Source organism: Melitaea cinxia, chromosome Z, assembly GCF_905220565.1.
Source record: "Melitaea cinxia chromosome Z, ilMelCinx1.1, whole genome shotgun sequence".
Lineage (NCBI taxonomy): Eukaryota > Metazoa > Arthropoda > Insecta > Lepidoptera > Nymphalidae > Melitaea > Melitaea cinxia.
In genome coordinates, this window is record NC_059424.1 from 11,277,772 (window position 1) to 11,305,422 (window position 27,651).

General features: G+C 36.1%; 2 protein-coding genes across 2 annotated transcripts; one reads left to right on the top strand and one right to left on the bottom strand.

Annotated features, from left to right (window-relative positions):
- Positions 1-282: 282 nt before the first annotated feature.
- On the bottom strand, positions 283-917 carry LOC123668789. The gene is made up of 2 exons (XM_045602481.1): positions 669-917; positions 283-507 (listed from the first exon to the last, which is right to left on the bottom strand). Exons 1-2 carry the CDS (start codon positions 915-917, stop codon positions 283-285), a joined length of 474 nt encoding a protein of 157 aa, XP_045458437.1.
- Positions 918-973: 56 nt separating this feature from the next.
- LOC123668790 (CUB and sushi domain-containing protein 3) lies at positions 974-27,651 on the top strand. The gene is made up of 11 exons (XM_045602482.1): positions 974-980; positions 1,222-1,410; positions 15,329-15,541; positions 17,234-17,666; positions 19,096-19,304; positions 19,445-19,621; positions 23,859-24,038; positions 24,159-24,338; positions 24,783-25,132; positions 25,221-25,411; positions 27,306-27,651. Exons 1-11 carry the CDS (start codon positions 974-976, stop codon positions 27,649-27,651), a joined length of 2,475 nt encoding a protein of 824 aa, XP_045458438.1.

Genomic DNA, 27,651 nt, shown 5'->3' on the forward strand with positions numbered 1-27,651 from the left:
GATAGGCTGAAATGATGAATGATACATTCACACCAATAATTTATGTTTAGGTGTCGTAATCAACTGGTACTCAAAACGGAAATTCTATTTTATTACGTGTAAAACAATTGTTATAAAAACTAAATTAAAATATTTACAATATAACGCCAAATAAGTAATAAAGGTTGAAACATTATATTGCATTTAAAATATTATACATCGAAATATTAAACAATTCAATATTATCGGTTAATAAACGCTAGCAAAATATGCTACATAAGGCATGATCAGTAAATGAAGGTACTATTTCGGTAACAGAAAGGGTGTTGCGATAAGGTCGATTAAAAGCGCGACAGCAGCTGCAGCACTTAAAACAACTTTAGCAATAACTTGTCGCTTCAGCCGTATACCCAGCGACGACAGCAGTTCAGCTACGACCAGCGTCAACTCCCCCGCTTTTGTCCATCTCTGCCAAATCACTGCACCATTTATGGTCATAAAGAAAGCACCCATACCGGCCAAATACGACTTGAATAGAATATAAACAAAATAAAATATAAATTTAAATCACAAATATAAGTATTAAAGACAATATTAAGTCTCACAACTATCTTATAACTATGTAACTTATAAATAAATATCTCGTTAACGTTATCGAAATTTTAACTCTACTTAAATGAACTGCATACCTGTAAAGATCGACTACCGCAATGGTTAGCACCAGCACATAACGCAAGACCAAGAACCGCAATGGCATAAGTCACGAGTAAGCCACCGCTTACCGATTGCTCCCAGCGGAAAACCTTCATAGATTTTACGTGCAAAGTTAACAAAGCTACTACGATAACAAGCGTTATCAACCTTAGAGTCAATAAATGTGTGCGTGAATCACTTTCTCCCAAGCTACTTGCTAATCTCAAAAGATGAGTTCCATTCATATTAAATTACGTTGATATTGTATTTATTTCAAAGAGAATAGCTATGACTCTCATAAATGCTAAGCTTGTCATATATCTTTCAAAACATTAAGTCTATATAAAAGTGTCAATATATTGATATTGTCCTCTTTTGTAAGCACGAATTACTTTTACCAAGTAATTAATTACATTGGAAAAATATTAAACAAATAAGTTAATAAATATATACAATTAAGAAATTTTATTTATAACAAACTTTATTAGTAGATACAACAAACACAAAAAATTAAAACAAGATAACTTTACTTATAATTCTTCATTGCAGGCCACGTAACAGCGTCATGCCGTTTTCCTGGAGCGCCGGCACACTCACGAGTAACATTTTCCGACGAAGTTATGTCGGAGGGAACCGTGGCTACATACACGTGTGAGCGAGGGTTTGAACTTCTAGGTCCCTCTAGAAGACTCTGTGATACGAACGGAAAATGGACTCCCGATGGCATACCTTTTTGTGGTAAGTTATATATATAATAAAAACATAAATAGACTTACTTTACATTAAACACAAAATATAATTTGCTTATGTACCTAGATATTCTGAGATACCTTCGAATATTTTGAAAAAGTAACCCGCAAAAGTTTTTTTTAAATATATTTTTTTTAATATTGGAATGTAAGGCTTCTTTTTGCATGTGGTGTTCACCTTAAGAAATTGTAACACTGTGTAGTATTTATTAGGATTACGTTTACGTTATTGTGTAATTAGTATTAACAATTACTGGTGATCCTAAATAAATAAATAAATAAAATAAAAAATAAGAGCAATAGTTATTTTTATGAAAATACTTTTTTTAATACTTATGCATTCTTCATAAAATAATTTACATTACTTATTAAAGTTACGAAAAGCTAAAACCGTACCCTAGAGAAGTAAAGATTTAATGGTGGTAAAAATTTTCCTTGAATAACTCTTTCATAGTCATTAACTCATTACTGACCACAAAAAAAGTGAAATCAAATAGAAAAGCCAGTTTTTCTTATCAAAGCGCCAATTTCGAATAGATGATTACCTCAATGATTGTTATTTATTAAAAAATTTTTACACTTAAATAATTCAATATTATCGAGTTTCTTTGTTTTAAAGTTTCAAAGACCTTTAGAATATCATTGTTAATAATGATGGGTTTTATAGATTTTTTATTTCCGTACTTAACATGAATCTTTTATTGAGCTTATTTAGTATATTATTTTTCTTATTATCATCCGAACGGGTAGCTATTGTTGGGTGGAATTAAAACATGTTGAATCGGTGACGTGTCAAATTTGTCTCAATAACAGTACGTTTTTTTGTGTGAATATTAAGATATTTGGATAAAAAACACTGAAAAATAGTGTGCTACAAAATCGATGGTTTATTTGAAGCGTCCTTCACTCCGAATATGTCCAAATAACGTTTTCGTAAAAATAATTAATAACCAGGTGATATTTATATGCAGCTTAATAAAAAATTGTACTGTGAAATGGGTCACATAGTTCTACAAAATTACTGTCACCTACGTTGTACGTTGTCGTAGAACTACACTCCTTCGTTTGGTTTTTTCTTTCATTTGCAATCTTGACAATTGATTTGAATAAAAAGTATAAAACGATTTCATGTATATGAGTGAGTATGTTACAAAAATCTATAGAACCGTCAAAGACCGTAGAAACAAATCTGTGACTTATATATTAGAGCTAGTTCTCTCGCATTTTAAATAACTTAAAAAGATGATATAGCTGACAGATTACTTAAATCTTTTTTATACAAATTGACTTAACTATGAATAATCTCGTCAATCGTTACACAACTACCTCTGTATCTGTGTAAATGTGGGCCTACTTTTAAAACTGTCGAATATTTAGTCAATTATAACAAACAAAAAACTGATGCATGTAGAAAAGAAATACGTACGTTGATTCTACAGTACCTAAGTTTTAAAATTATTATAAAACGGTACATAATATTAATAAGGTATTATTTTGTGTGAGTATATGCAAATTTATTATCTACTTATACAAGTATTTTTATTTATTTTTTCGTATTTTATAAGGTAGTAATAATACTACTAGGTAAATTTAACTTAAAATTGTGCTTATAAAATAAAGAATAATTCACAAAATAATCGTAAATAAGAATAAAGGAAGTATAACTAAATATGTTAACGAATTGGTATTAACACTCGTAGCCACATTTTTATCTATTTTAAATTGAGGTATTACGAGAAGCGCCATAATCACATCGTGCTTGCTCTACGATTTCCGCACGAAGACGCCGCTTCTGCTGACCCACTTTTACTTTCTTCGTCGAGAAATCACTTCACATGAGCCGTGAATGGAGTCGAAAAAGCGGAAGATTCATTGTAGATCACTCCCACGGCTCTCTCTGTTCGGAAAAGTTGCCATACACGAACGGCCTTTGTAACTATCGCTATGCTTACTCTATTGCGTTAAATAGATCACGTTTAATTCCATATTGAAGTCCTTACTGTTGATTATTACAAATGAAAAAAAAAATAATAGTTTGGAAATACACTTTACCACTTTTTCTGCATACAATAAAAAACGGTATGTAATGATTGCTATGTTACGGAATGTGTGAAAAAAATACAATAAACTTTAAATATTTATTATTTACATAGCTACGACTTTCAGTAGAGTCTGTCTGTCTGTTAATTTTAACACTATCAATGCTACAGTATGTACTTACTGTTTACGTTTAACGTTTGTGTTAAAAAGTCAGCAAAAATATGTTTAAGTCACTTATTACTATCATTATTTATGTTAGTCTGCATCTCGTTCTAATCCTCTAGCAAAAATTATTGTAATTACAATTTATGTAATTAAAATTAACGTGAGATAACTAACACAAAAGTGTAGAAAGTAAATGCAAATAAAGGACTGTAATCTAATTCAGTGTGTGTTAGCAGTTAAACGAGAATTGTCCACAAAATAAATATCACATACTTAACATTAATCAGTAAGTATAGTAAAATGCACAAAAATCAATCTTAGGAATGTAAAAAAAAATCATTGTGAGTAAATGCTGCTCAAGCGGTAATTTCGCAAAATTAGCAAACTATTTTTATCAAGTAAATAGTATCCCATGCAAACGTCTATTTAATTATATTAAAGAGTAATTCTATAGTTCTTAGTTATTGTACATAAGAAATCTAAAGTCTAAATGCAATACCATGAAATTGGGAAATTTGACTACAGAACAATATTTAACACCTCCATTGCAAAACAACATTTATCGGAAGCATGAGGTATTTCAACAAGCAAAGCTAAAATAAAAACGAATCTAAGCAAAAATAAAAACGATGTACAATGCCCGGCTATAAATAATGCATATCGACTTTGGAAAGATTTTTTTTCTTTTATTTGGAAAGAGAATCAGCTAATTTTGACTTCGTAGCGCGTTATAATCCAAGATCCTAGACCCCAGACCTTCCTTGTTTTCTGATTTACAAAATATATACAATTAGCTTATGTCCCGCGGTTTCATCCGCGCTGATTTGAGGAAAAAAATAGCCGTCCTTCTTCTTAAAGTATAACCTTCTTCTTTAAATAGGCTGACCAACTCAGAGGCATTTTTCAATTTGAACCAGTTACTGAGATTAGCGCGTTTAAACAAAGTTAATATTAACATAGATTAGTATAGATTAAGATATATAAAACATATATCTTTTACACGTTCGCAACGTAAATCTTATATATAAAATTCTTGTGTCACAGTGTTAGTTACAATACTCCTCCGAAACGGCTGGACCGGTTTTCATGAAATTTTGTGTGCATATTGGGTAGGTCTGAGAATCGGCCAACATCTATTTTTCATACCCCTAAGTTATAAGGGGGTGGGGGCTAAGGGGGTTTAATAACGTATACGGCAAAAGAACGTTTGCGGGGTCAGCTAGTTATTTTAAAATGGTTCAAGAGCGAGTTTGCAAATGCCACTGGAATTTCAAAAACTTTGAACAATAATATCATACACGAAATCAGTACTATAACAAACTTTACTGCAATTAAGTTCAGCACTCTGAAAAAAGGGAGACTTAAGTAAGTGTATTTTTTTTTATAAACAAAATATCAATCAATACAAGCAAATCATAAGTGTCTTACAGCTCCTAGCTCTAGACAGCACCGTTATAGTATTTAGAGTGACATATAATAGAGTAAGGTGATCAGTGAGTTATGAAAATATCTAAAGTTAGAATCATTTATAGTGGCCTGCACACACTATTAGAGTCATTCGGGGCAACTGTGCGCACTTTTGCCTTTCATACGATACTGTGTCTTAAATATTAAAGATAAAGAAATAAAAAGTTTATCTTTAAAAAGAGCATTTATTAGTCTATAAATGGAAATTAAAAATTAAACAAATTTAAAGTAATTCTTTTTGCAACAAACATTTAAAGAGAAAAAATCGGAATGCGTTCACTTGACCCATATTGCGGGTAACTGTGCGCATCACTATGGGGTAAGTGAACGCGTATGGGGTAAGGAAACGCATTCTGCAGAAAAACACACAAACAATTACAAAAAATAAAATAAAATTGGTGACAATATTTTCTGGAAGATCCTATTATTAATTCAGTCTGCATTTTCAGTCGCAAGGTAATTTAATTTAGAATATTTTTTCGAGATCAATCATATTTATCTTAATCACAGAGTTCAGTAACGTTAAACCTTATAACGTAACATTTATTTTTCACTAAATAAAGGTCATTAACAACAATCCAATTAAAACTAGTTTCAACGAATAACAACAAAAACAAACGACTATTATTTCTTATTATTAAATTTTTGGAAATCAAGATTGTTGCCACAGCCAGTAGTTATTTAGTGAAGAGAATCAATATATTTTTTCTTAAAAACTACAATACTCGAACATCATTAATTTTCAATACAATTATCACATTCAAAAACGCCTCTTTCATAAGCAGTGCACTGTTCGTGCCACCATTCATTCCTTTTGATCCATTCCTCTGTTGGTGGATCTTTGTATTTTTCTTGACAAAGTGGACAGTGGCGTTTTAATTAACATGCAACCCAGTCACGCCCTGCCATTTTTGAAGAATAATTAAATCTGTGTGCTGTGTGGCTACGGCTCCAAAGCATATAGCCAGCCCCTCTCTTCCCGTGGGTATCGTAAGAGGCGACTAAGGGATAACAAGGTTCCACTACCACCTTGGAACTTAAGAAGCCGACCGATGGCGGGATAACAATCTAACCGCTGGCTTTGAAACACACAGGCCGAAGACGGGCAGCAGCGTCTTCGGTGCGACAAAGCCAGCCCTGTGGTCACCAACCCGCCTGCCCAGCGTGGTGACTATGGGCAGCGCACATGCAAAACGCGCATTTTTGGCGCGAACTTGTGGAGGCCAATGTCCAGCAGTGGACTGCAATAGGCTGGAATGATGATGATGATGATGATCAAATCTGTTATCAATACTATTCGCAGAAGCGTATTCCTATGCCAATCTCCTTAAATCATTTATGGTAAATCCAAAAAATCTTTCATCAATTTTCTTACAATGAACAACAAACTCTTTCTCTTGTTCACTGTTGATTGTTTACATAAAACGATCCATTGAGTATGCGGGTTTATCCAGTTTAAGCCTCTTGCGCAAACTGGATTCACTTATACCTATGGCAGCAGCAGGAACTCGCTTGCTTTTTCCATTTCGGATAAGTTCTTTAGCCCTAGCAAGTTGTTGTTCTGTCACTGGTGCTAGTTCACGTTTGTTCCTAATATATGTTCATGGCATTATGATAAAATCTGCAACATTAAAAAATCAAAATACATAAGCACCTTCAAGAGGCGTAATTAGAATTTTATCTGTTAATCAACTTAGGTGTTATGCCATCTAAAAATTTACTAATGCGCGGGTAAGTGTACGCTTGCGCACACTTACCCGCGCACACTTACCCCAGGAAGCCAAAATACAAATAAATGTTGATAAAGGATTTTGGCAGCAAACATAACCTCAATGTTTTTTTTCACAAATCTACAAGAATATGCTTATTATCATGCAAAATATGACTTACCTTTACTGGATTTAAAACTAAGACGCGACACGAGTTTCAAAAATACGAAAAATTAACAATGAAACTGATAAATTTAGTTAAAAATGGATAATAAGTAAATAAAACGTCACGCTGCGCAATGTCATGTCACAACTAGTTTGACACTCCAGCGTCCTTGTTTCACCCAAACAAACCACCCCTCCCGCGCACCCCATTCCAAAGATATACACAGTGCGCTCACTTACCCACTGCGCACGGTTACCCCTAATTACTCTACTAATAAATTATATACATTTTGTCCACCATATAATAAAGGTCTGGAGTGGAGGAACGTGTACCATAACGCTCAACAAAGTCGGAATTAGACGATTGTCTCTTTATAAAGGTCGATGTGCAATATTTTTCGCCTTCGTACTTACTGTACGAATGTTGACAGTGAAATTCGAAGATGTTGTGTTTGATTTTAAGACTAAGTAAGTTTCAGTTATCTCAAAATACAACGTATTAATTATGACTTCATATTTCACTTATATAATTGGTGGAAACTTTGCTGGATTTTGTAAAATTAATTTGTGTTAATATTTTTTTATTATGTATATCTGTTTGTTTCCCAAATATTAAATAAATAAATAAATAAATAAATACATCATATTTATATCGTATGAAGAAACCGCAGATACAGTACATATATAATATAATACAATACAGTATATATACAATATTGATAAATAAATAAAAAAATTAAATAAAAAATAAATAAATATGTATGCACTAAAAGGATAAGAAAATTCGAACAAATTAAAATTTTAAAGCAAATTTTATTCGTCTATAAAAAATTAGAACAATAAAAACAACTATTATTTCTTTATGGGAACGATAAATTGGCAATACTAACTTATATTGTTTTCTAATGTTTACGCGAATTTTACTCATTTAATGAAACAACTTTTTCAGTCAACAGTCCTCCCGTGACCATGGTTGCTGTAAAGTATCCGAAACGTCGGGAATCAAAAGTTAATAATAAACCGCGATAAAATCCGAAAAAAGTTGTTTCATTAAATTACTAACTTATTTTACTTATACCGTGTTTGTTGAAGACTTTGAATAGGTAAAGCTCGAATAGATAAATCTATATGTAAATAATGTATAACTAATTTTTTTTTTAATAAAAATGTTATTACTAACTTTTAATAAACCATACACAGTTCCTACAGAGCACAGATACCACTGTTCCATTGATATTCATTGGTTCCATAATAGTTGTTTCTGTTACTACTGATATTCTACAAATTCAGTCGTCAGACGGAGAAGTGTGAAATTTTGCAACTTAAGAACTTAACATTTACAGATAGTTTTGGTATAAATCATGTCCGCGTGGAATTGTGCCAAGAATGCTGGCAGTATTTCCCCGTTGAATCGCTATGCTGATTCTTTGGGCAAAAATAGCACCAGCCCTCTTGTCACCAGTGGAGGCAATAAGGCGAGGAGTTATCTCATTTAAATTTTTTTTAGCACTGCTACTCCAAGGTTCGACTCGAGGTGTTTCGACTGCAAACGGCACAAATATGTAATTTGGAATTAGTGACGAATATTTGTGCCGTTTAGTCGTTTCAGCTTTTTCCGCTGGTGCTCCCGCTTTTAAGCCTGTTTCCTTGATATGAGTCGGAACAAGTGTGTCAACGCAGGTTGCGTCCCACAAAAATGCCCGTCCCCTTTCCCAGGGAACCAACGTCAATCCATCAGGTCTCTTGCCATCATTGCTGCTAAGTCCAGTAGGCTCGATAAGAGCAGGAACGTCGATGGTGGCAAGAGCTCTTTTTATGTTATCGTTTAGGGAGCCGTGGCGGGAAACCTGAACTCTTGATACAAGAAAGGCGTGTAGTCTGAAAGAATCAACCTCTTTTCCGCACGGAAATCTGTGTTCAAAGCACAGTGGAGCTCCCAACCGGAGACCGAGAGCAATTCTAAAACTTTCATTATCTAAAAGTGTCCCAAGATTTTTTGATGGCATTACGTGTAACCAGTGATCTCACTCTTTATTTGACACAGCTGACACGTCTGGCACGGTTTTTATCACTTGTAAAATTTTGCGTTAAACTTATATGAGTATTGTGAACTATTGGTATATCCCAAAGCTTTTGTTTTGTAACGTCCTTCGGGATATCGCCATTAGGACATATTAACTTCCAGTTTTCTATTGCATCTGTGGCATTTGTAATTTGGACTGAATTAGATTTTAAGATGTCAGAACATAAACCCTTGATACTATGCACAGAAGCAAGAAACCCAGGAAGAGCGACACTAGAAATTTTTGTCACGCCGATACCACCATCTCTAATTGGTAAAGTAGCTTGGGTCCACGAATTTTCATCAAAAGATCAATTTAAAAAATTTTCAAATGAATTTTTCAAAGTGACATCAAGTTTTTCGGTCTCAGTGTCCGAAATACATTTTTTAATTACAGATGATAGAGATCTAGCTAGAGACATCCTCGCTCCTCTAGGAACTCGTTTAACAAGCGGGATAATTTGGTGACAAAATAAAAGTAAAAATTAACTTATAATTATAATTAATTTATGGGCGAATTTTGACCACTGGGCGATTACTAGATCTATTAAACGTTAAGTAAGCGTCTCCTTTATTGATATTGTATAATTCTTACCAACGAATTTCACTAGTTGGGTGAAATGCTGACTAAAAAAAAGGAATTAAATACCAAAATGAATTTGTCCATGATTTGATTGTGATATGAATGTAATAGTAAAGAAGGAAGCCAAGGCTGTAAGTCTGTAACACTATGTAAACATAAAATATAATTTCATTGCTCTGTTTTCGTATTGTAATAGATATTTATTTACTCTTGTTTTGTATTAAAAACAAAAAAGACATAAAACAAAAGGTACGTAGTTTTAGTTAAAAAATTTTTTAATAATAAATTATTTATTGGACCAAAAAAATTTCATTATCATTTGTATTTTAGGAATTAAAAAAATTGATATATCTCTCTCAAGATCTCAAGATTTCTTTATCAAGTGTATCAGCGCGCCTTTCGTCTATTATAACAATCACCACACATGTCCGACGAGACGATGTATACTCCGGTTTTTTTTTTTTTTTGCATTGAACAGGTGTTGAAGCAGCAGCTGCGGCCATTGTCCGACTTCTTGACCCATATACGATAAAACTAGTTTCGACGAAGCAAGTCGATGGCCGCACATTTCTATTCTGAGATCTTACGTTTTGATAGCTTGCTTACCTTTTTAGTGACAATTAGAGAAAATTATTTATATTTAATTCGTTCTTAACGTTAGCAACTCGAAGTATAAGTATTTTATTGAAATAAAATAAATAGAGTTTTAAATTTGAAATTTAAGTTCGCAATTAATATATATTCAATGGTCATTGACATCCTTCTTTATAATCTCAAATTTGTTTGACTGAACTTAGTTTTGTTGGTCATATGAAAATCAAAACACACGTTTTTAAACAAAATGTAGCTCTTAAAAATACGATGTGTATGTAGATAGTGCAATGCAGTATATACACATTGAACTTTTCATTAAATGCATTCAATTTCACTTATAAGATATACACAGCACTAATTTTGCATAATACGTCAGCTGTATCGCTACAGATATACTGCTATAAGCATGTCGGTGACGCGAACACACAAGATTTCACCCTTCCAAAAAGCGTCTAACGCGCATAGCACAGCCGCTGCGCGTGCGCCAGTCATGAGCATGTCGGTGACGCGAATCTGTAAGATTTTCCCCTACCAATAAGTGCTACCCCACGCGGGTATTTACTTCAGAAATTTAGTTCGACTTTATATAAGAATCTATTTATTCTTAACCGACTTCAAAAAAGGAGGAGGTTTCTCCATTCGGCCGCATATATTTTTTTATGTGTGTTCGCGGTTATCTTCGTCGTATATGAACCGATTATGCTGATTCTTTTTTTTTGTAAGGAGGTATCCTAATGGTAGTATAGATAAGGAAACCAGAATCTGATGATGGCATACCAGAGAAATCGAGGGGTACTTTCGAAAATCGTAGTGGCGACTAGTGCGTTTGTCAATTTTTTTCGTCTACTTACGTTGTATTACTTGTCGATGTAATTGAAGTTGGTTCTATTCGTTTGCTGGCAAAACTGAACCCATTAAGTTTAAAGCTATTCTTACATTTAAACATATACTTAAAAGACTTTTAAGGTTAATAGAAAGCACGAAAGCACCGTCGAGAGGTCACAATGTAATCAAGAATGCTAGAGGTGTAGATTACGTTCGGAATCGTCTTTATCGATATCTTTTAGCCTATCGACGATCGAGTGTCGGTGACGCAGCGAGCCGGTCTGTGTCACCGTTAAACATCTGACATACTTATATACTCGCCGTTAAGTATACATATATATGGGGTTACACTAACACCTACGCATTTCTAAGAATGTTAAAAGTTTATTATTTCCATTATGTTTTTTGATCAACAAGATAATAAATATTTAAAAATAAAAGTTAATGCTATATAATTTACATATTTCATTTATTTTGATGTCGAAAAGAATTTGACCATCAGTCAATAGATTCTAAAGTATGCCATATCAGCAGTATAAAATTCATTATACTAAATGATATTTCTTTCCATTATCAGTATAACGTTTACTATAGGTATGTAACCTGAGAATCGTGAGGATAGATGCTTAGATGCGTAGGTGAGTAAATCTACAGTTGTATGTACTAATCATTGGATAGATTGTTGATTGATGATTGGTCGATGGATGTCGTATAATTTCACGTTTAAAGCTACTGAAAAACACAAAACTGAAATTTGATTTGACCAAAACAATATTTGGTATATAGCTGCAAATACCTACTGATATTAGTTAAAAAGGTGGAATATCAAACAGTCTTTTTATTGAAATTTTCTTTATATTTACTTATGTCACTTAGCCAACAACTATTTATTAAACAACACAACAAGAACAACAGTGACAAGTAATACAAGTCGAAGAAGTAGGCTAGATTCAACTGAAGTATCTTCTGTTGTAGAGTACAATATCATCTTTCAATGTAAAATATACGTTAGTTTTTTTTGGCAAATATGTAGTTTTTAAGGTAAATTGCTACAAAACTTTTGAATTGTACCTTTATTCATATTAATTATATAATAAGTGATACTTGTACAAGTTGTATAGTATAAATTAATATTACTTTTAATTACTATAATATATATAGGCCATAAAAAATTTAAAAAGTCTATACTTAAAACGTTAAACTGTAACACCTGTAACTTGTCTTTGTGTAAATTGTAGAATAATGATCCTAGCGCAATGTTTCTCAAACAAAAGAAAAAAAAAAACCTTTACATTTATTATATATAGTTCATGACCGAGCTTAGCTCACCCGATCCAATTTTGCGTTCATACCACCCGTGAACCCATTGAAATAAACACAAGAAATGAAACCGAATCGGTCCAGCCGTTTAGGAGTAGATAGTTAGGTGACAAACACACGTAAAGAAGAATTATTCATAATAAAATATTGTAGCTCGTGTTAGTACCATCTATTTCATGTTGTTTTAGGATAAGAAGTGAATCCGGGGCGAGGTGGCGAATGCTAGCGCGATCCCATCTCGCCCCACCCAGGCGAACGACTGCTCAAACGTGGTGGTTTTTTAGTCAGTAGGAGTCTGACATAACCCTCTGGCGCCCACGCGCCGTAAAAAAAGGATAAGAAATGACAACATAAGATCTTTTAAATATTTATGTACATCGTTATATAGAAATATTTATATATTTATATTTACTAGCGACCCGCCTTCGCACGGGTGCAATGCTGATACTAAATATACAACAGAATGTCTTTATTTATAGTGTGAACTTATAGTATGGTTACTCGTATTAACATAATAAAAACAACATTCAAATATGCGTCGTTAGATTACACGTAACAGAATACGTTGAAGAAATAAAGGTTCACTGCTCGTTCCCCGTAGGTGATAGCGTGATAATATGTAGCCTATATGTTGACCCGACTTCTTAATAATATTTGTGCCAAATTTAAAGTAGATCCATGCAGTACTTTTTGAGTTTATCCCGAACATACATAAAGACAAACAGACAAAAATTCTAAAAACTATATTTTTGGCTTTGGTATGATTGTAGATCACACCCCAAGTATTCTTTAAAAAACATATTCAATGTACAGTTTTGATTTTCCTACCATATGTATAGATTAGAAAGTCGTCAATTTTAAATCTCAAGAGCTCTAATGCTAATAAGTATATTATCTTAATTGCATCTTTAAGTGGCTATGATAATTTTTAACGGTTTAGACGAGTAAAAGACACTGAACTCAAAGTCGTAATAAAGTCTATAGCGATATATCGATAATTGCATGCAAATTTATCTGTCACGGTCATCGTGCTAACGGCACTCGCCAGCTGCTTCAGAGACACTAGAGTACGAAACGTACACCACTCTGCACATCTAGCAAGAAGTCTATTATAACAAATTATTTTACGTAGCTCTATGTTTCTGGTTTTTTTTTTTAAGCTTAATTACATTTGAATAGTATAAAGAATGATATACGTTACTGTAGGATTTACTAATAAAATTATCACGTTTGGTTAAGACTCATTCTTTAAGAAGTCAGTAAACTTCTAAACTTCACTTAAAAAAATATTTAAATGGCACTCTATGCATATACATTAAAATGCAACTGTAACTTATTCGTTAATTAAACTCGTTTAGGACGTAAATACTTAAATTCGACACTGAGGGATATTTTATTATAGTTATAACCGTTTCAAATAATATTATTTGTGATACATTTTTAAAATTCCAAATCTTACTTTTAATTACATTTCCAATGATTGACCTTGTTCAGTGTCTCTTTCTGTCTCTTTAACGGTTCAATGGGATCATACGATACTGAGTTTGACCAGTCAGGTCAACAAGCACAGGTGTCGATATATCAGAGAAGCGTGCGAGCAACCGCGACCGCACTCCTACTTAGCAAGTTGTCACGTCAAATGCAAGGTTACACTTGTATGTAGAGCGTGAAAGATGTGACATCCAGTATGTGGGCTTATTTCACTTTACTCAAGATACGTATTCTAAGATAAATTAAAAATCTATTACATTGTACCTATTATCACAACGTGTTTATTAAAATGACGTCCATCCATTTAACTGTGATATCAGAATCGATATTGTAACGCTTAATAACGCTTTAATAAAATTAATAAAATTAATTATTAAATAATTTTTATTTATAACATTACCAGTGTACGTTAGAGTCGTACTAATAACCTAAGTTTTACTGTTAAGTCGGTTATTATAGCCAATTTTCCGATATCATCTCAATTTTTTTCCTCAATCCTCCTCAATATTGTCGATTTCAAAGTTACGCAGGAATGAGCTGTGCTTACTAAACGGAAGGACGCCAGTTTATAACACGTTGCATTCTAATAGATTTTCCATATATTATATCGTATACCTAAAACGAATGTGCTTGACAATGTTAACTGAATAGCTTTAACTGAGGTAGGTTAGTGGTAGGTAATTAACTGAGGTAGGGCACAGCAGGAATTTCCTGCTCAAAATATGAAGCAGCCCGACTGGGGTAGTACCTCGACCTTACAGAAGATCACAGCAAAATAATACGGTTTTCAAGCAGTATTGTGTTCCTGTTGGTGAGTAAGGTGACCAGAGCTCCTGGGGGGGGGGGGGGTTGGGGATTGGGTCGGCAGCGCGCTTGCGATGCTTCTGGTGTTGTAGGCGTCTATAGGCTACGGTAATCGCTTGCCATCAGGTGAGCCGTACGCTTGTTTGCCGACCTAGTGACATAAAAAAAAAATACAAAAGTACTATAATTTACTTTTATTTCAAAATAAAATCACTCTCGTCATAGTTCTTATACTATTTTCTTTTATTTATATTACTCAATTTCACATTAAATTATTATGATTTACTACGTCAGACTTTAAAAAAAGATTTAATTACAGCAAATAAACATCAATTTTAAGTATCTTTTTTGACATTAGTCGAAATTTATAAATTATCGATTGTATCATTCTAAGAAATCGTGTTTTGTATACAATTTGTCGATCGGAATTTTTTCATTACAGTGGCATTTTCTGGCGTCAGACTGATTGATTTTTTTTTAATTCTTTTTTTTTTTAAATAATAATATAAAGGTCTACTGGACATACAACATATATCTATTTTTATTTACTCAGATTTAATGCTTCCAACAGTGCCAAAGTAGCGCGGATACGGAGAGTGTACACATAGACACATATAAAAATCTAACTACTTTTTTTGCAGTTTTATATTGAAAACAATAATAACATATATACATTTTACAGTTCTTAATGTTGCGGCCGGTAAGGCACCGATGCAAATATCCACGGAGGAAGGTGGAGTGCCACAAAAAGCGCTCGACGGAAGTACATCAGCTGCATTCAACGGTGAAACATGCACTCTTACGAAATCAGAAAGAGTCCCATGGTGGTACGTCAATCTTCTTGAGCCATATATGGTGCAACTCGTTAGGCTAGATTTTGGGAAGCCCTGCTGTGGTAAGTACTGTTTTAATGTTAAATTTTTAATATTTACTTAATATTGTTGCTGTAAATAATATTGTAGTGCTGTGTGGCTACGGCACTAAAGAATTTAGCCACCCCCTCTCTTCCCGTGGGTGTCGTAAGAGGCGACTAAGGGATAACAAGGTTCCACAACCATCTTGGAACTTAAGAAGCCGACCGATGGCGGGATAACCATCCAACTGCTGGCTTTGAAGTACACAGACCGAAGACGGGCAGCAGCGTCTTCGGTGCGACAAAGCCAGTACTGCGGTCACCAACTCGCCTGATCAGCGTGGTGACTATGGGCAAAACACATGAGTTCACGTTATTTTTGGCGTAAACTTGTGGAGGCCTATGTCCAGCAGTGGACTGTATAGGCTGTAATGATGATGATGATAATGATGAAATAATATTAATTAATATTGTTAACTGAGCGTTTAATGAGTGATCACTACTGTATATATATATATATATATATATATATATATATATATATATATATATATATATATATATATATATGGGTATATTTATCTATTATTTTATTGCAATTAAAAGACACATACTTACAAAAATATTAGTACAATGGCAGTTAGTAAGGGCGAACTTATCTCTAAAAGAGGTAACAGCTTATTTATTCTACCAGTTTATTTTCTGTCTAAGCGAAATTAACAGATGCGTATTAAAGAAATAAAAAACAACAATGTTCTTACCTAGTTAGCATAAAACAAACATGACTTAATAATAAAATACTTCAGTATTTTACTGAATATAGATAGACATGAATTTTAAAACATTATGGTATTTAAACTTTTCAAACTAAAGCTAAGGTTAAATAAGTCATTTATAGCAGCAGCTGCTTAATAAGCGTAATACGTTTCGTTTCACTGAGCTCACTGTTCTCTGCGTGTTCGCTAAGATCGGTATAACTTGCTCGACCCATATGTGCATCGAAGCTCAAATTCACTGCGAAGCGTTAACTTACTAATTGACATACACGCTTTGACCATTTTCAAAAAATGATATAATAACGTACTAAGTATATTTCTGATAGTTATATTTAAATAAAAATGACCGGAGTAAAACAAGAAATTTGTATTAACTATACTATTTTAGCTATAAGTTATTTATTTAGTTTACACATACGTAAGATTAAGTACTCGTATAAACATTTAACAAGTTGCTAGAAATTCTCGAATGAAAATACAAGACGGCTTTGACGCTTTCTACAATAATTTGTAAACTAAACATAGAAGTATCCGCAATTGTTATTATTTTAATAATATTGAATTATGAAATGCTTTGCGGACAGGCCTCAGTGACTGCAAATTGCATTTCAGAGAAAGTAATAAGAAAACCGAACAAACTCAGGACGTTATGAAAGTTCCGTCATGTGAACGTCATAAATTTCCCTAAAATAGTTACTTATTCTTATAGTTAGATAACTTTTATTACAAACTCTGACGCTTGTAAAATTCAATGTAAAGACGCCGAAAATCACATAATATGTATTACACAATTTTTAAATTCACACTCACGCAATTTATATAAAAACAATGTATTTTTATTGGACCAGATACGAAATTTTTTCACAAATTAACAATGATAAAGTAACAAACATTAGTCGTAATATTTAATTTCACACTTGAAAGCTATTTAGTTTAATATCTGTTGGTATATTTTCAGGGGTAAATAAGCCTGCTGTGGTGGTTGTGAGAGTTGGTAACAATCGACCAGATCTCGGGACGAATCCAATTTGCAACCGATTCACTGGATTCCTTGAAGAAGGCCAACCTCTTTTTCTGCCCTGCAATCCGCCCATGCCGGGGGCTTTCGTTAGCGTTCACTTAGAATCATCTACTCCCAGTCAACTGTCTATTTGCGAAGCGTTTGTTTATACCGACCAAGCATTACCGATAGAAAGATGCCCACAATTTCGCGATCAGCCACCTGGCAGCACAGCTACCTACAATGGCAAATGCTACATTTTCTACAATCGACAACCTGCCAATTTTAGAGATTCCCTAGCATTTTGTCGATCGAGGGGCGGAACATTAGTCGATGAAAGCAATCCGGCACTGCAGGGTTTTATCAGTTGGGAACTTTGGAGAAGACATCGGTAAGTTACTTCATCACAATAGTTACACATAACTGCCAAGCGAATTTAACTGTACCTTATTTAAAAACTTATATTTTCTAAACGATGTCTTTATCTGTTGTTTAATTACACAGCTTTTATATTAAAATTGTTGAATTAAAATCAAATACACGACAATTTGGACTTCAAAGTAAAATTTTATTGCACAGTACTACGTTAATGCGAATTTGATGTCAACTTCATACGGAAGAGCTGATCTTAACTACTAAATATGTTTCAAGCTTTGCGTCTCTGTGTGATGATGATTGATAGCTCTAATACAAATGAAGCAAGATGGTGTGTGGCAACTTGTGCTGTTTACATTATTGTTGTATAAAAATAAAACTTATTTCGATGCTTAAATTTGTTGTGTACAATTTACACGTGAAACATGAGACCTACACTCGTACTGTAAATTAATAAGCGTGTCACGATATTTTGTCGTGATCCTGATAAAGACATACTTTTATGCTTCATGCATAGATGAAGTAAAAACTACTTACTTGATCTATGGCTTCATGTCATACGAGTGTAAATCGAATTAATTAAGTAATTTACATGAATAATGTAAACATTGATTACTGTGCAGACTGTGAATTAATTAGCTGTTTCTTTAAATATATATATAATATATATTATTATTTACTATATATGGATATTGAATCTATTTACCATCCAATCCATTAGTAAGTATTGAGTTACAGTTATTGAAAAAATCAGCGCACAAGTTCCTATTAGTTGAATGATCTATTACAGATCCGCTACGCGAAGCAGAGCGAGGTGATTTTAGTCAATTTCTGGTCTCGTCTTCTACTTGACTGTTACGTTTAAGCCCGTTAGCATGATTGAAAACTGTGCAACGGGATTGTTCTTATAGCTTGAACCTCGATTTACTACTCTCTATTAATAATAAAAGTACCTACTTTACATCATCTCTAAACAAGAAAAATTATATATACTTGATGGATGTTTTATTTATAACTTTTATCAAGTTAGACAATCAACATAAATTTTGTAATTAAATCAGGTACATCATAAATGATCAGCCATGTTATTGTTTATATTTTTATTGAATATGAAACTTGATTGTACTGTTTATCGACTAACTGTTTTGCTTTCATTGAAATATTTCAATTTAAAAGGAATTGATTGCATCATGACTTATTAAATGCAAATGCGAATTGAAAACAAACCAAGAAAATTTGATATTTTAAGTACCTATAATATTGTGAAAGAACTGATATATGATTTTACCATAATGCAGTAGAGCTTTTACAAAAAAAAAAAATGTATTTCAATATGGAAGTAACAAATTTACCTACCTTTATTATGTAAATAAATTATGATTAGATTGTGTCGTATTTATTGACAGAAAATACGTACTTACGCAAAACATAATTATGGTTGCTAGGAGTGATAGCAGCAGTCAGTACTGGATGGGAGCGGTCCGCGACCCACAAGACCCAAACAATTGGAAGTGGGTGAATGGTAATGACGTGACGGTCTCCTTCTGGAACGCTCCAGGTGGCACGGAAGGCTGCGCTAGATTCGACGGCAGCAAGGGTTGGCTTTGGGCTGACACTGATTGTCAATCAAGACTGAACTATATTTGTCAACACCGTAAGTTCATTTTACATTTTTGCAAAGCGAATTTATTACAATGCGATCTTGCTTGGTACAGTTTGCTCTTGCGATTGTTTTGAATGTATCAAATTCATGTCGTCAAACACAATTAAGACTGTTTACAATTTTGTTCGCAGAACCAAAAGCATGTGGTAGACCGGAACAGCCTCCAAATTCAACGATAACTACGGAGAGTTTTGAAGTAGGAGCTACTGTTGAATATGCCTGCGATGAAGGCCATTTGCTCGTCGGTCCAACCGTGAGGACATGCTTAGACACTGGCTTTTACGATGAGTTTCCACCAGTCTGCAAAAGTAAGAAAATATTTGTAGTTAATTAATCTATACAAATAAATAAAATTTGACTGTCTGTTTGCAATATTAAAATAACCGCTCTTTACTAAATGCATATGGATATATGGAGTATACACGGTACATATTCCAAAATAACATTTTTTACAATTTTTCTCTATCTGTCTGTCTGTTTGTTCCGGCTAATCTCAGAAACGGCTGGACCGATTTTGACAGGACTTTTACTAGCAGATGGCTGATGTAATAAGAAGTAACTTAGGTTAGTTTTATTTTAGAAATTTATTTATTTTAATTATTTATTTACGCTTTCGCACACAAGATTTAAACAGTATTACAAATGATATATAAAAATAGAATTTGCATTAGTTGCAACAGGCAGCCTTATCGCTAATTCAGCGATCTCTTCCAGGCAAACTTTTTTTTTTTTTTTTTCGAATTGTGGAGTGCTGTTGGCCCTAGCGGCCTTTACAGCGTCACCGGTGAGAGGGGCCGGGCACTTAGGCAAGCCGGCCGCGAAGGAAGAATGGGAGCCCTCTGGGAGGGCTCGGGGGGGGAAAACGCCCGCCCTAAGGGTGTCTCCTAGCGACATCGCACCTTGGCTTATAGCGTCGTCGGAGTGGAGGAGGCGCTATGCGGAGCGCTGAGACGGCTTACGGACGGTCAGCTACGCGCCTAGGCGCGTGCGAGCTGTCAGAACGCGGGGACCTCGCCCTCGCCGGCGGGGGCGGTGTGTGTGTGTCTTGTGTGTGGTGGTGTATATGGCGTTAAGCGCCGTGATCCTATCATCAGGGTCGGTTAAGACGTGCATGGGACGCCTTTGTACGGTCTGTAAGTTTCCTCTACCTACGTATTTGCAAGCCTCTGCTACAAGAGGATTTGGGTGACTGCGCGCTCTCTCAAAATACGCTGTAGCGAGTATTTTGAGGTGCTTCGCGATTGAATCGATCTTAAGGTCGCGATGTAAGTCGACATTACGCACGTACCCCGGCGAGTACGTGGCCGTGCGTAGAAACTTGTTCTGAATGATTTGGAGCCTATGGATGAGGGTTGGCTCCACATGAGCGAAGACGGGGCACGCGTAGGTCATAATAGGTCGTATGCAGGCCTTGTATAATGTCGTCTTATTTCTTAGAGACATTTTACTCCTCCCGCATAGCAGTGTGTGCAGTCGGCCTAATATGAACGCTGCCCTGTTTCGGACCCGGTTAATGTGGGCTTTGAATGTAAGTTTACTATCGAGTATAACGCCTAGGTATTTTGTTTCCTTTAGCCAAGGAATTGGGGTGCCAAATAGGGTTATTTTCCCGGGTCGACCTTTCGTCCAGAAGACGCGTCTGATGTGCTTAACAAAGTGCACTGCTGCACTCTTTTCGGGATTTACTTCGATTCTCCATTTCCTAAACCATTCGCCGAGGGCGGTGGCCGCGGATTGGAGTCGAGAAGTTATAGCCTCGACAGAGGTGCCGGTCGTGAAGATGGCCGTGTCATCGGCGAATAGGGCCAGCTTGGTGGCTTTATTTTTGGGAATCGGGATGTCATTCGTGTACAACGAATACAGAAGCGGTGAAAGCACCGAGCCCTGAGGGACTCCGGCGCGAATAGGACGGGGCGAAGACAGAGTGCCGTCAACCCAATATCTGAAGGTTCGATTTGACAAGAATTCTCGTATGATGCGCACGAGATTATCTGGCAGTTCTAGTTGATAGAGCTTGTATATCAAGCCGTTATGCCAGACTTTGTCGAATGCCTTAGCGACATCGAAGAATAGAGCCCCCGTGGTGTGAGTACGGGATGTGGCGAAACCTTTTAGGATGTTCTCCGTTAAGCGGTGCACCTGGTGGACTGAGGAGTGATGGGCTCGAAACCCGAATTGCTCGTCAATGAGCGAAGTACGCATTTGTTGCGTGGCAGCCTTGAGGCGGGTGTGAATAATTTTCTCATACACCTTACCGAGGGTTTTGAGAAGACTAATGGGTCGATAGCTCGAAGGGAGGTTCCTGGGTTTTCCAGGTTTGGGGATTCCTATCACGGTCGCCTCTTTCCACTGATCGGGGAACAAGCAACCGGCCAGAAGGGCGTTGTAAATCATGACGAGCAGCATGATAAGCTGCTGAGGAAGGCGTTTGAGCATCTTGTTGGTGATTCGGTCGGGACCCGGGGCTTTTTTCGCGTGGAGTTCCTTAATGATCGATTCAACTTCTTCCACCGTCGTCGGTGGAAGCGTTTCGTTGAATGGCGGTGAAGCCGCCCTACGTTCGACGAACCCGTCCACCGTCGAGAGGTGTATGGGATCGCACGGCTCAGTGCTTGGGGAGCATTGGCTCACCAGACTACTCGCAAGGCACTCGGCCTTGTCCAGGTCGTCGAGGGCTGGTGGGAGATTCGGCCTAATGAGGGGAGGTGTAGAGGCTACGGTGACGCCATGGAGTCTCTTCGCCCACGACCAGTAAGCGGTGTGCGACGGGGTGAGTTCTCCTAGACGTCTACTGTAGTAGTCATCCCTGAGGTCTGCGAAGCGAGCTTTCACCTCACTCTGTAGGGAACGGAGTTTCCTCCGATTGTCGTCAGTCGGGTAAGAGTCATGGGCTCTGGTTTGTGCGTTTTTACGCCTAATGAGGTCTCTTAACTCCTCTGGGAGCTGCCAACGCTCGCCCGGGCGGTTTGGCATCTCCCGAGAGCAGTCATCGATCTTATTTTTAATAAAAGAAGTTAATTTTGACGCGGCTGCTTTAGCTACGTCTACCGAATCGATTGTGTCGGGTATGCCTTCAAGGTGATCTGAGTCTAGGGAGCTAAGCTCTGATACGAGCTTTTTCCAGTCTATGACTGTTTTGACAGGTTGGTGGAGATCCGTATCTGGTCCTAGCTGGATTAGGACGGGGCGATGGTCTGAGTCTAGCTCTGATAGTGTCTCGATAGAGCGTAACTGGAGTGTTACGCCCTTGACGATAGCTATGTCGAGCACGTCTGGTGAGTCATTTGTTCCCCTAACTGGATAGCGAGTGGGTGTCATGGGCGCTAGGACATCTATGTTTAGAGTGGGGAGTGACGTCAGTCTGTCTAGTTCTGTTCCTCTGCTATTTCTCGTGCGGGAGTTCCAGCGGGGGTGTTTACTATTTAGGTCGCCGGCCAGAAGGACCGCGCTACCTGTTGAGAGTAGCGACCTAATGTCGCTCTCGAGCAATCTTTTAGTGGGGGATAAATAAACTGACGCGATGGTGATGGCCTGGTGGCCCGTCATACTGAGTCGACACAATGATGCTTCGATTTCGCTAAGCGGCGGAGGGTCTAACGGCACGCAGTGCAACGACTTTTTGTAATAGATAAGAGTGCCGCCGAGTGCGGTGACTCTGTCGTTTCGAACAAAATTATAATTAGGCACATAAGGTGCTCTATGACCCGGTTTGAGAAAAGTCTCTTGCACTAGCATGACGTCGACCGGGTATTCCCTCAAAAATTGACAAACTAAGTCGAGTTGTGGTCCAAGGCCGTTTGCATTGAAAGTGATGACACTGAGTGAACGTGGTTTTACCCTAGCTTTATCAGTCATATTAATTTTAAACGTCGAAGGACTCTAGTACCGCTGCCATGCGGTCTAATTGTGTGCGGACTTCGGCTCCAGGCAACCTTTGGGCATAGGACTAAATTAGGTGTGGGATGGGGCGCAAAACTGTTATATAACATACACATGTATATATTATACTTATATACATACATATACATATACATATTCACATACACATACATATACATATACACATACACATACATATACATATACATCTACATACACATACACATACACATACACATACAAATACACATACACATACATATACATATACACACACAAATACATATATATCTATAAAAAACTTGATTGATACGGCACAGCTAGTCTTATATATAAAATTTTCGATTTTTTTACCAAAACTCCTCCAAAAGGGCTGGACTGATTTTTATAAAAAAAGTTGTGCATATTAATATATACTATTACTAGCTGACCCCGCAAACGCTGCTTTGTCATATAGGCTATTAAACCTATTAATACCCCCCCCCCCCCCCCCTATAACTTAGAGTTTTGAAAAATAATGTTAGCCGATTCTCAGGCCTACCCGATATACACACAAAATTTCATAAAAATCGGTCCAGCCGTTTCGGAGGAGTATTTTAACTAACATTGTGACACAAGAATTTTATATATAAGATTAAACGACTATAAACGACTATGGTTTATTAGGAATAGAATGCGGCTTTCCTGCGGAGATAACCCACGGAGCATATGAGCTGATCAATGGCTCTGTTTCTTACCTGTCACATGTACAGTATGCCTGTGAGTCCGGATACGAGATAGTGGGCCGCTCTCGACTCGTATGCGACATCGACGAAAGATGGAACGGTCCACCGCCACACTGTGAAGGTGAAATTTAACTTTCAAAAGTGTACTTTTTACTGTATTCGTTACGTTCAGTTCAGAGATAACTACTAAAAACTATCAGCTATTACTTGATTTAATATTCATAAATTATAAATTTTTTAGTGGTACAATGCGAAGAGCCCCCTCACATTCCAAATGGCCGCGTTGCTATTTCGAACAACTCTTCAGTTTTTGGTGCAGTTGCGGAGTACACATGCTTTAAAGGATTTACTTTACAAGGACCGCGTAGATTAAATTGCCTAGCTAGTGGTTCATGGGACAAACTAGCTCCACATTGCAACCGTAAGTTAATAAATAAATAAATAAATATTTACACAATACACACACGGTCGTCTGTTCCTAAAGTAAGCAACTTAATGCTTGTGTTATAAGTAACAGCCAACTGGTATATATATAGCTACATTTTTTTTTCGATAAACATACTTATAAATAATACATATATAAATATATAAATAAATATATATATTACACCCAGACTCGGGGTGGGAATCGAACTCACAACCCTCGGAGCAGAAAGCAGGCTCACTACAAACTGCGCCAACGGGCTAGTCAAAGCTATCTAATTTCTTTCAGTTTTTATCATCCGTACTCAGAAGTCTGAAATGTTGTTACAATATTTTTTTGCTTCGTATCATCATAACACAAATGACACACGAACACAATTATAATATCTTATTTTGTACTATTATTTTAAATAAATAATAAAATAATTTGTAACATTCTCAGCCGAGGAGCGCGTGACTTCTACCACTACGACAACTACTACAACAACGACCAGTACACCGCCACCGCCGAGCTCTACTCCCGTGACTCTTCCTCCTACACCTGTGCACACGACTCCTCGTGTAGTTTTACCTACCAGGCCTAGAACACACCGTCCTATTTCTTCCCCGAACCCATTTGTCACAACCGAGACTACGCGAAAGATTCGACCAAGAATTACAACAACCGACCGCCCTACAACGAAAGCATACGAGAAACCTCCACCAAGAAAAGTGACAATTGCAGATTCCCAGGACTCACCAACAAGTCATGTTCCTCATATAATCGTAGCCAGTCACCCGAGAGAAAATCAGGTATACACTATATATCATGATTGTAAATTTATAAATAAAAGAAAGAAATATTATGAGGTTTGTAACAAAAAATATGTGATATTTTCAGATCTTTGGTAGTGGTAATAATATCAGAGCTGAACAGACACCGAGAGTGAACGTACCACTGCCTGTTGACGGCGACCGAAGGGAAACACTTGGAGCCCGCCTGAATATTGGTGCAGTTGTGGCTTTAGCGGCTTTCGGTGCCTTAGTGTTCCTTATCGCTATAATAACAACGATCGTCATATTAGTAAGAAGGTGAGAAACCTATTTTAAATATCTTACTTTTGATTTCAGTATACAACAGCAAGGATATCCGAATTGATTTCATTTAATTATAGCTCTTTGATACATAGCGAATAGACAGCCCCAAGGTAAAACAGTACCTTAAAATATAAATGCTCAAAATACGAGAAATTGATTTTTTTAACCACAAACACAATTAATATAACGAAAACTAAGTAGATGTATAAAAAACATAAATATTCAATTTTTAAAATCTGATATATTCTTTCTGATCATGTCTACATATACATAGACAGACATAATTCATAAACTATAGAAAACCTAGTAAACATTAAACAATGACCACTAGCGGGGATCGCAAGCGAGAAAAGGTGCCGGTCCGCGAACTCCCATCTCGGTGGTACACGTTGCTGGCTCTGCCGTTTCCGGACCAGCAAGTTGGGAGACGCGAATTTGCCCGCACTCATCGACACACACACCGAGCGGGACATTTCTCCAACCCTTTATAGCCAGTGCGTTTATATTTTAAGGTCCCGCACGCGGCTGACATGGTGGCTGATTCTAAATACATTTCTAGCACATACATGCATTTCTAGCATGTACATGCTAAAGTCATATACTTTAGCATAATATTTGGATATCGTAATATTATATAGCTATTTGTAATTATATTATTTTGTCATGGATAAAGTAGATTTATTACTACTTTATATTTATATTACGTTTTCATAATATAAATAATAAATGTTTATAATATAGTCGTATGCTTAATACTAAAACAGTTAGCAGCCACCGTGTCGTTCCGTACCACATGAAGCACGATGCACCAGCAACAAGCATTATTTTTTTCACGAGACACGTCTTCTCCTATCCGGTTGTATTTTGAAGCACAGATGTACAAAACCCCAAACAACAATCTTACTTAAGTGCACTCGACCACAAAACCAAGCACGCTTTTCAAGATGAACGATATAAAAGAAAATTAAGCGTTACAGAAAATAATAATTCTTAAAATGCTCTTTGCTTACTACTACTATCGATAATATAGCACAATCTTCTTGAAGAAATCACCCATCCGACTTTTCCGGCAGGCATCTAATATCATAAACTATCGCACATTTATATTTTTTATATTTATCAATTCAATGCTTATTAAATAAATTATGAAGGCTTTTAGCTATTATTTATAAATAGTAGCTAATAGGAAGTTATCATCGGATCTTAGTTATATATATATTTTTTAAATAACTCGTTTTTTCGCAAAAAATTTTCATGTCTAATTTGAGACCGGACTATATAGGAACTGATTAATTTACAACAAAAAAGAATATTAGTTTTTTCATCACTGAAATTTTAAAAATATTTCTCTAAAGGATTTATTAAGACGAGGTATATGTTATTTAGCCGCTAGGGCTACATCGTTCCATAGCTTAATTGGCTAGAACGCCGACACGGTCAGTCGGAGACGCGGGTTCGAACCCCGCTGGAGCGGTCAATTTTTGATATGATATTCAAAAATGTTTAGAATTCCTAATGTATGGGTAACACAAAAATAAAATCGTACATATTAAAAATAGCATGATGTAATATTAGTTAGTACCTATTGACTAAAAAAAGTAATAAAACTTATAATATAAAATTTCTAATGAGCCAATATATATATATAAGCGCAGATTTATCAGAATCCGCCTCAAAATTCGTTTGACTATTTTACGGTATTCCCTTGTTTGAGATTTGGACCTCCACGTCTCCTCCTCCATTTCTTCAATATACCTGTACATATTATCATTTTTCAAACTTTCAACAAAACGATGAATTACGTAAATAAACGGAATAGGGAACCCAAACTTAATTCCTTATCTAAAATATTTTGATGACGAAAGCATTAATTAATTTTATACGTCAGCAGGAAACACAACGACGGTAAACGGTACCGACACCATGTGTCCCCCGACTGCAATACAGTTGCCTCACTCGATTCATCGTCGTCAGAATCGCGAAGCGGCCTCAATAGATATTATCGGCAGGCCTGGGAAGAACTTCACGAAGCCGCCGGTGCTAAGAACGGGCATAGAAGACATGAGAGAGAAGCTCCCAAAGATGGTTCCGAACTGGTGGTCTCCGATGTTTACCCCGCTCCACACAACAGAGATAAGAGGAGACATCACCATCATCACCACCATCGCGAAACGAGACATCCCGATTGGCAGCCGTCACACCGTCCCCACCACAACCACAAGCCTAGATATTAA

What these genes read in the sequence shown, in the direction of transcription:
- LOC123668790 (XM_045602482.1), top strand. An exon ending in CGATGGCATACCTTTTTGTG is followed by an intron (nt 1,411 to 15,328) that starts GTAAGTTATATA and finishes TACATTTTACAG; the next exon opens with TTCTTAATGTTGCGGCCGGT. An exon ending in GAACTTTGGAGAAGACATCG is followed by an intron (nt 17,667 to 19,095) that starts GTAAGTTACTTC and finishes TATGGTTGCTAG; the next exon opens with GAGTGATAGCAGCAGTCAGT.
- LOC123668789 (XM_045602481.1), bottom strand. Translation starts at nt 917, where the DNA reads ATGAATGGAACTCATCTTTTGAGATTAGCAAGTAGCTTGGGAGAAAGT. An exon ending in GCGGTAGTCGATCTTTACAG is followed by an intron (nt 508 to 668) that starts GTATGCAGTTCA and finishes ATTCTATTCAAG; the next exon opens with TCGTATTTGGCCGGTATGGG.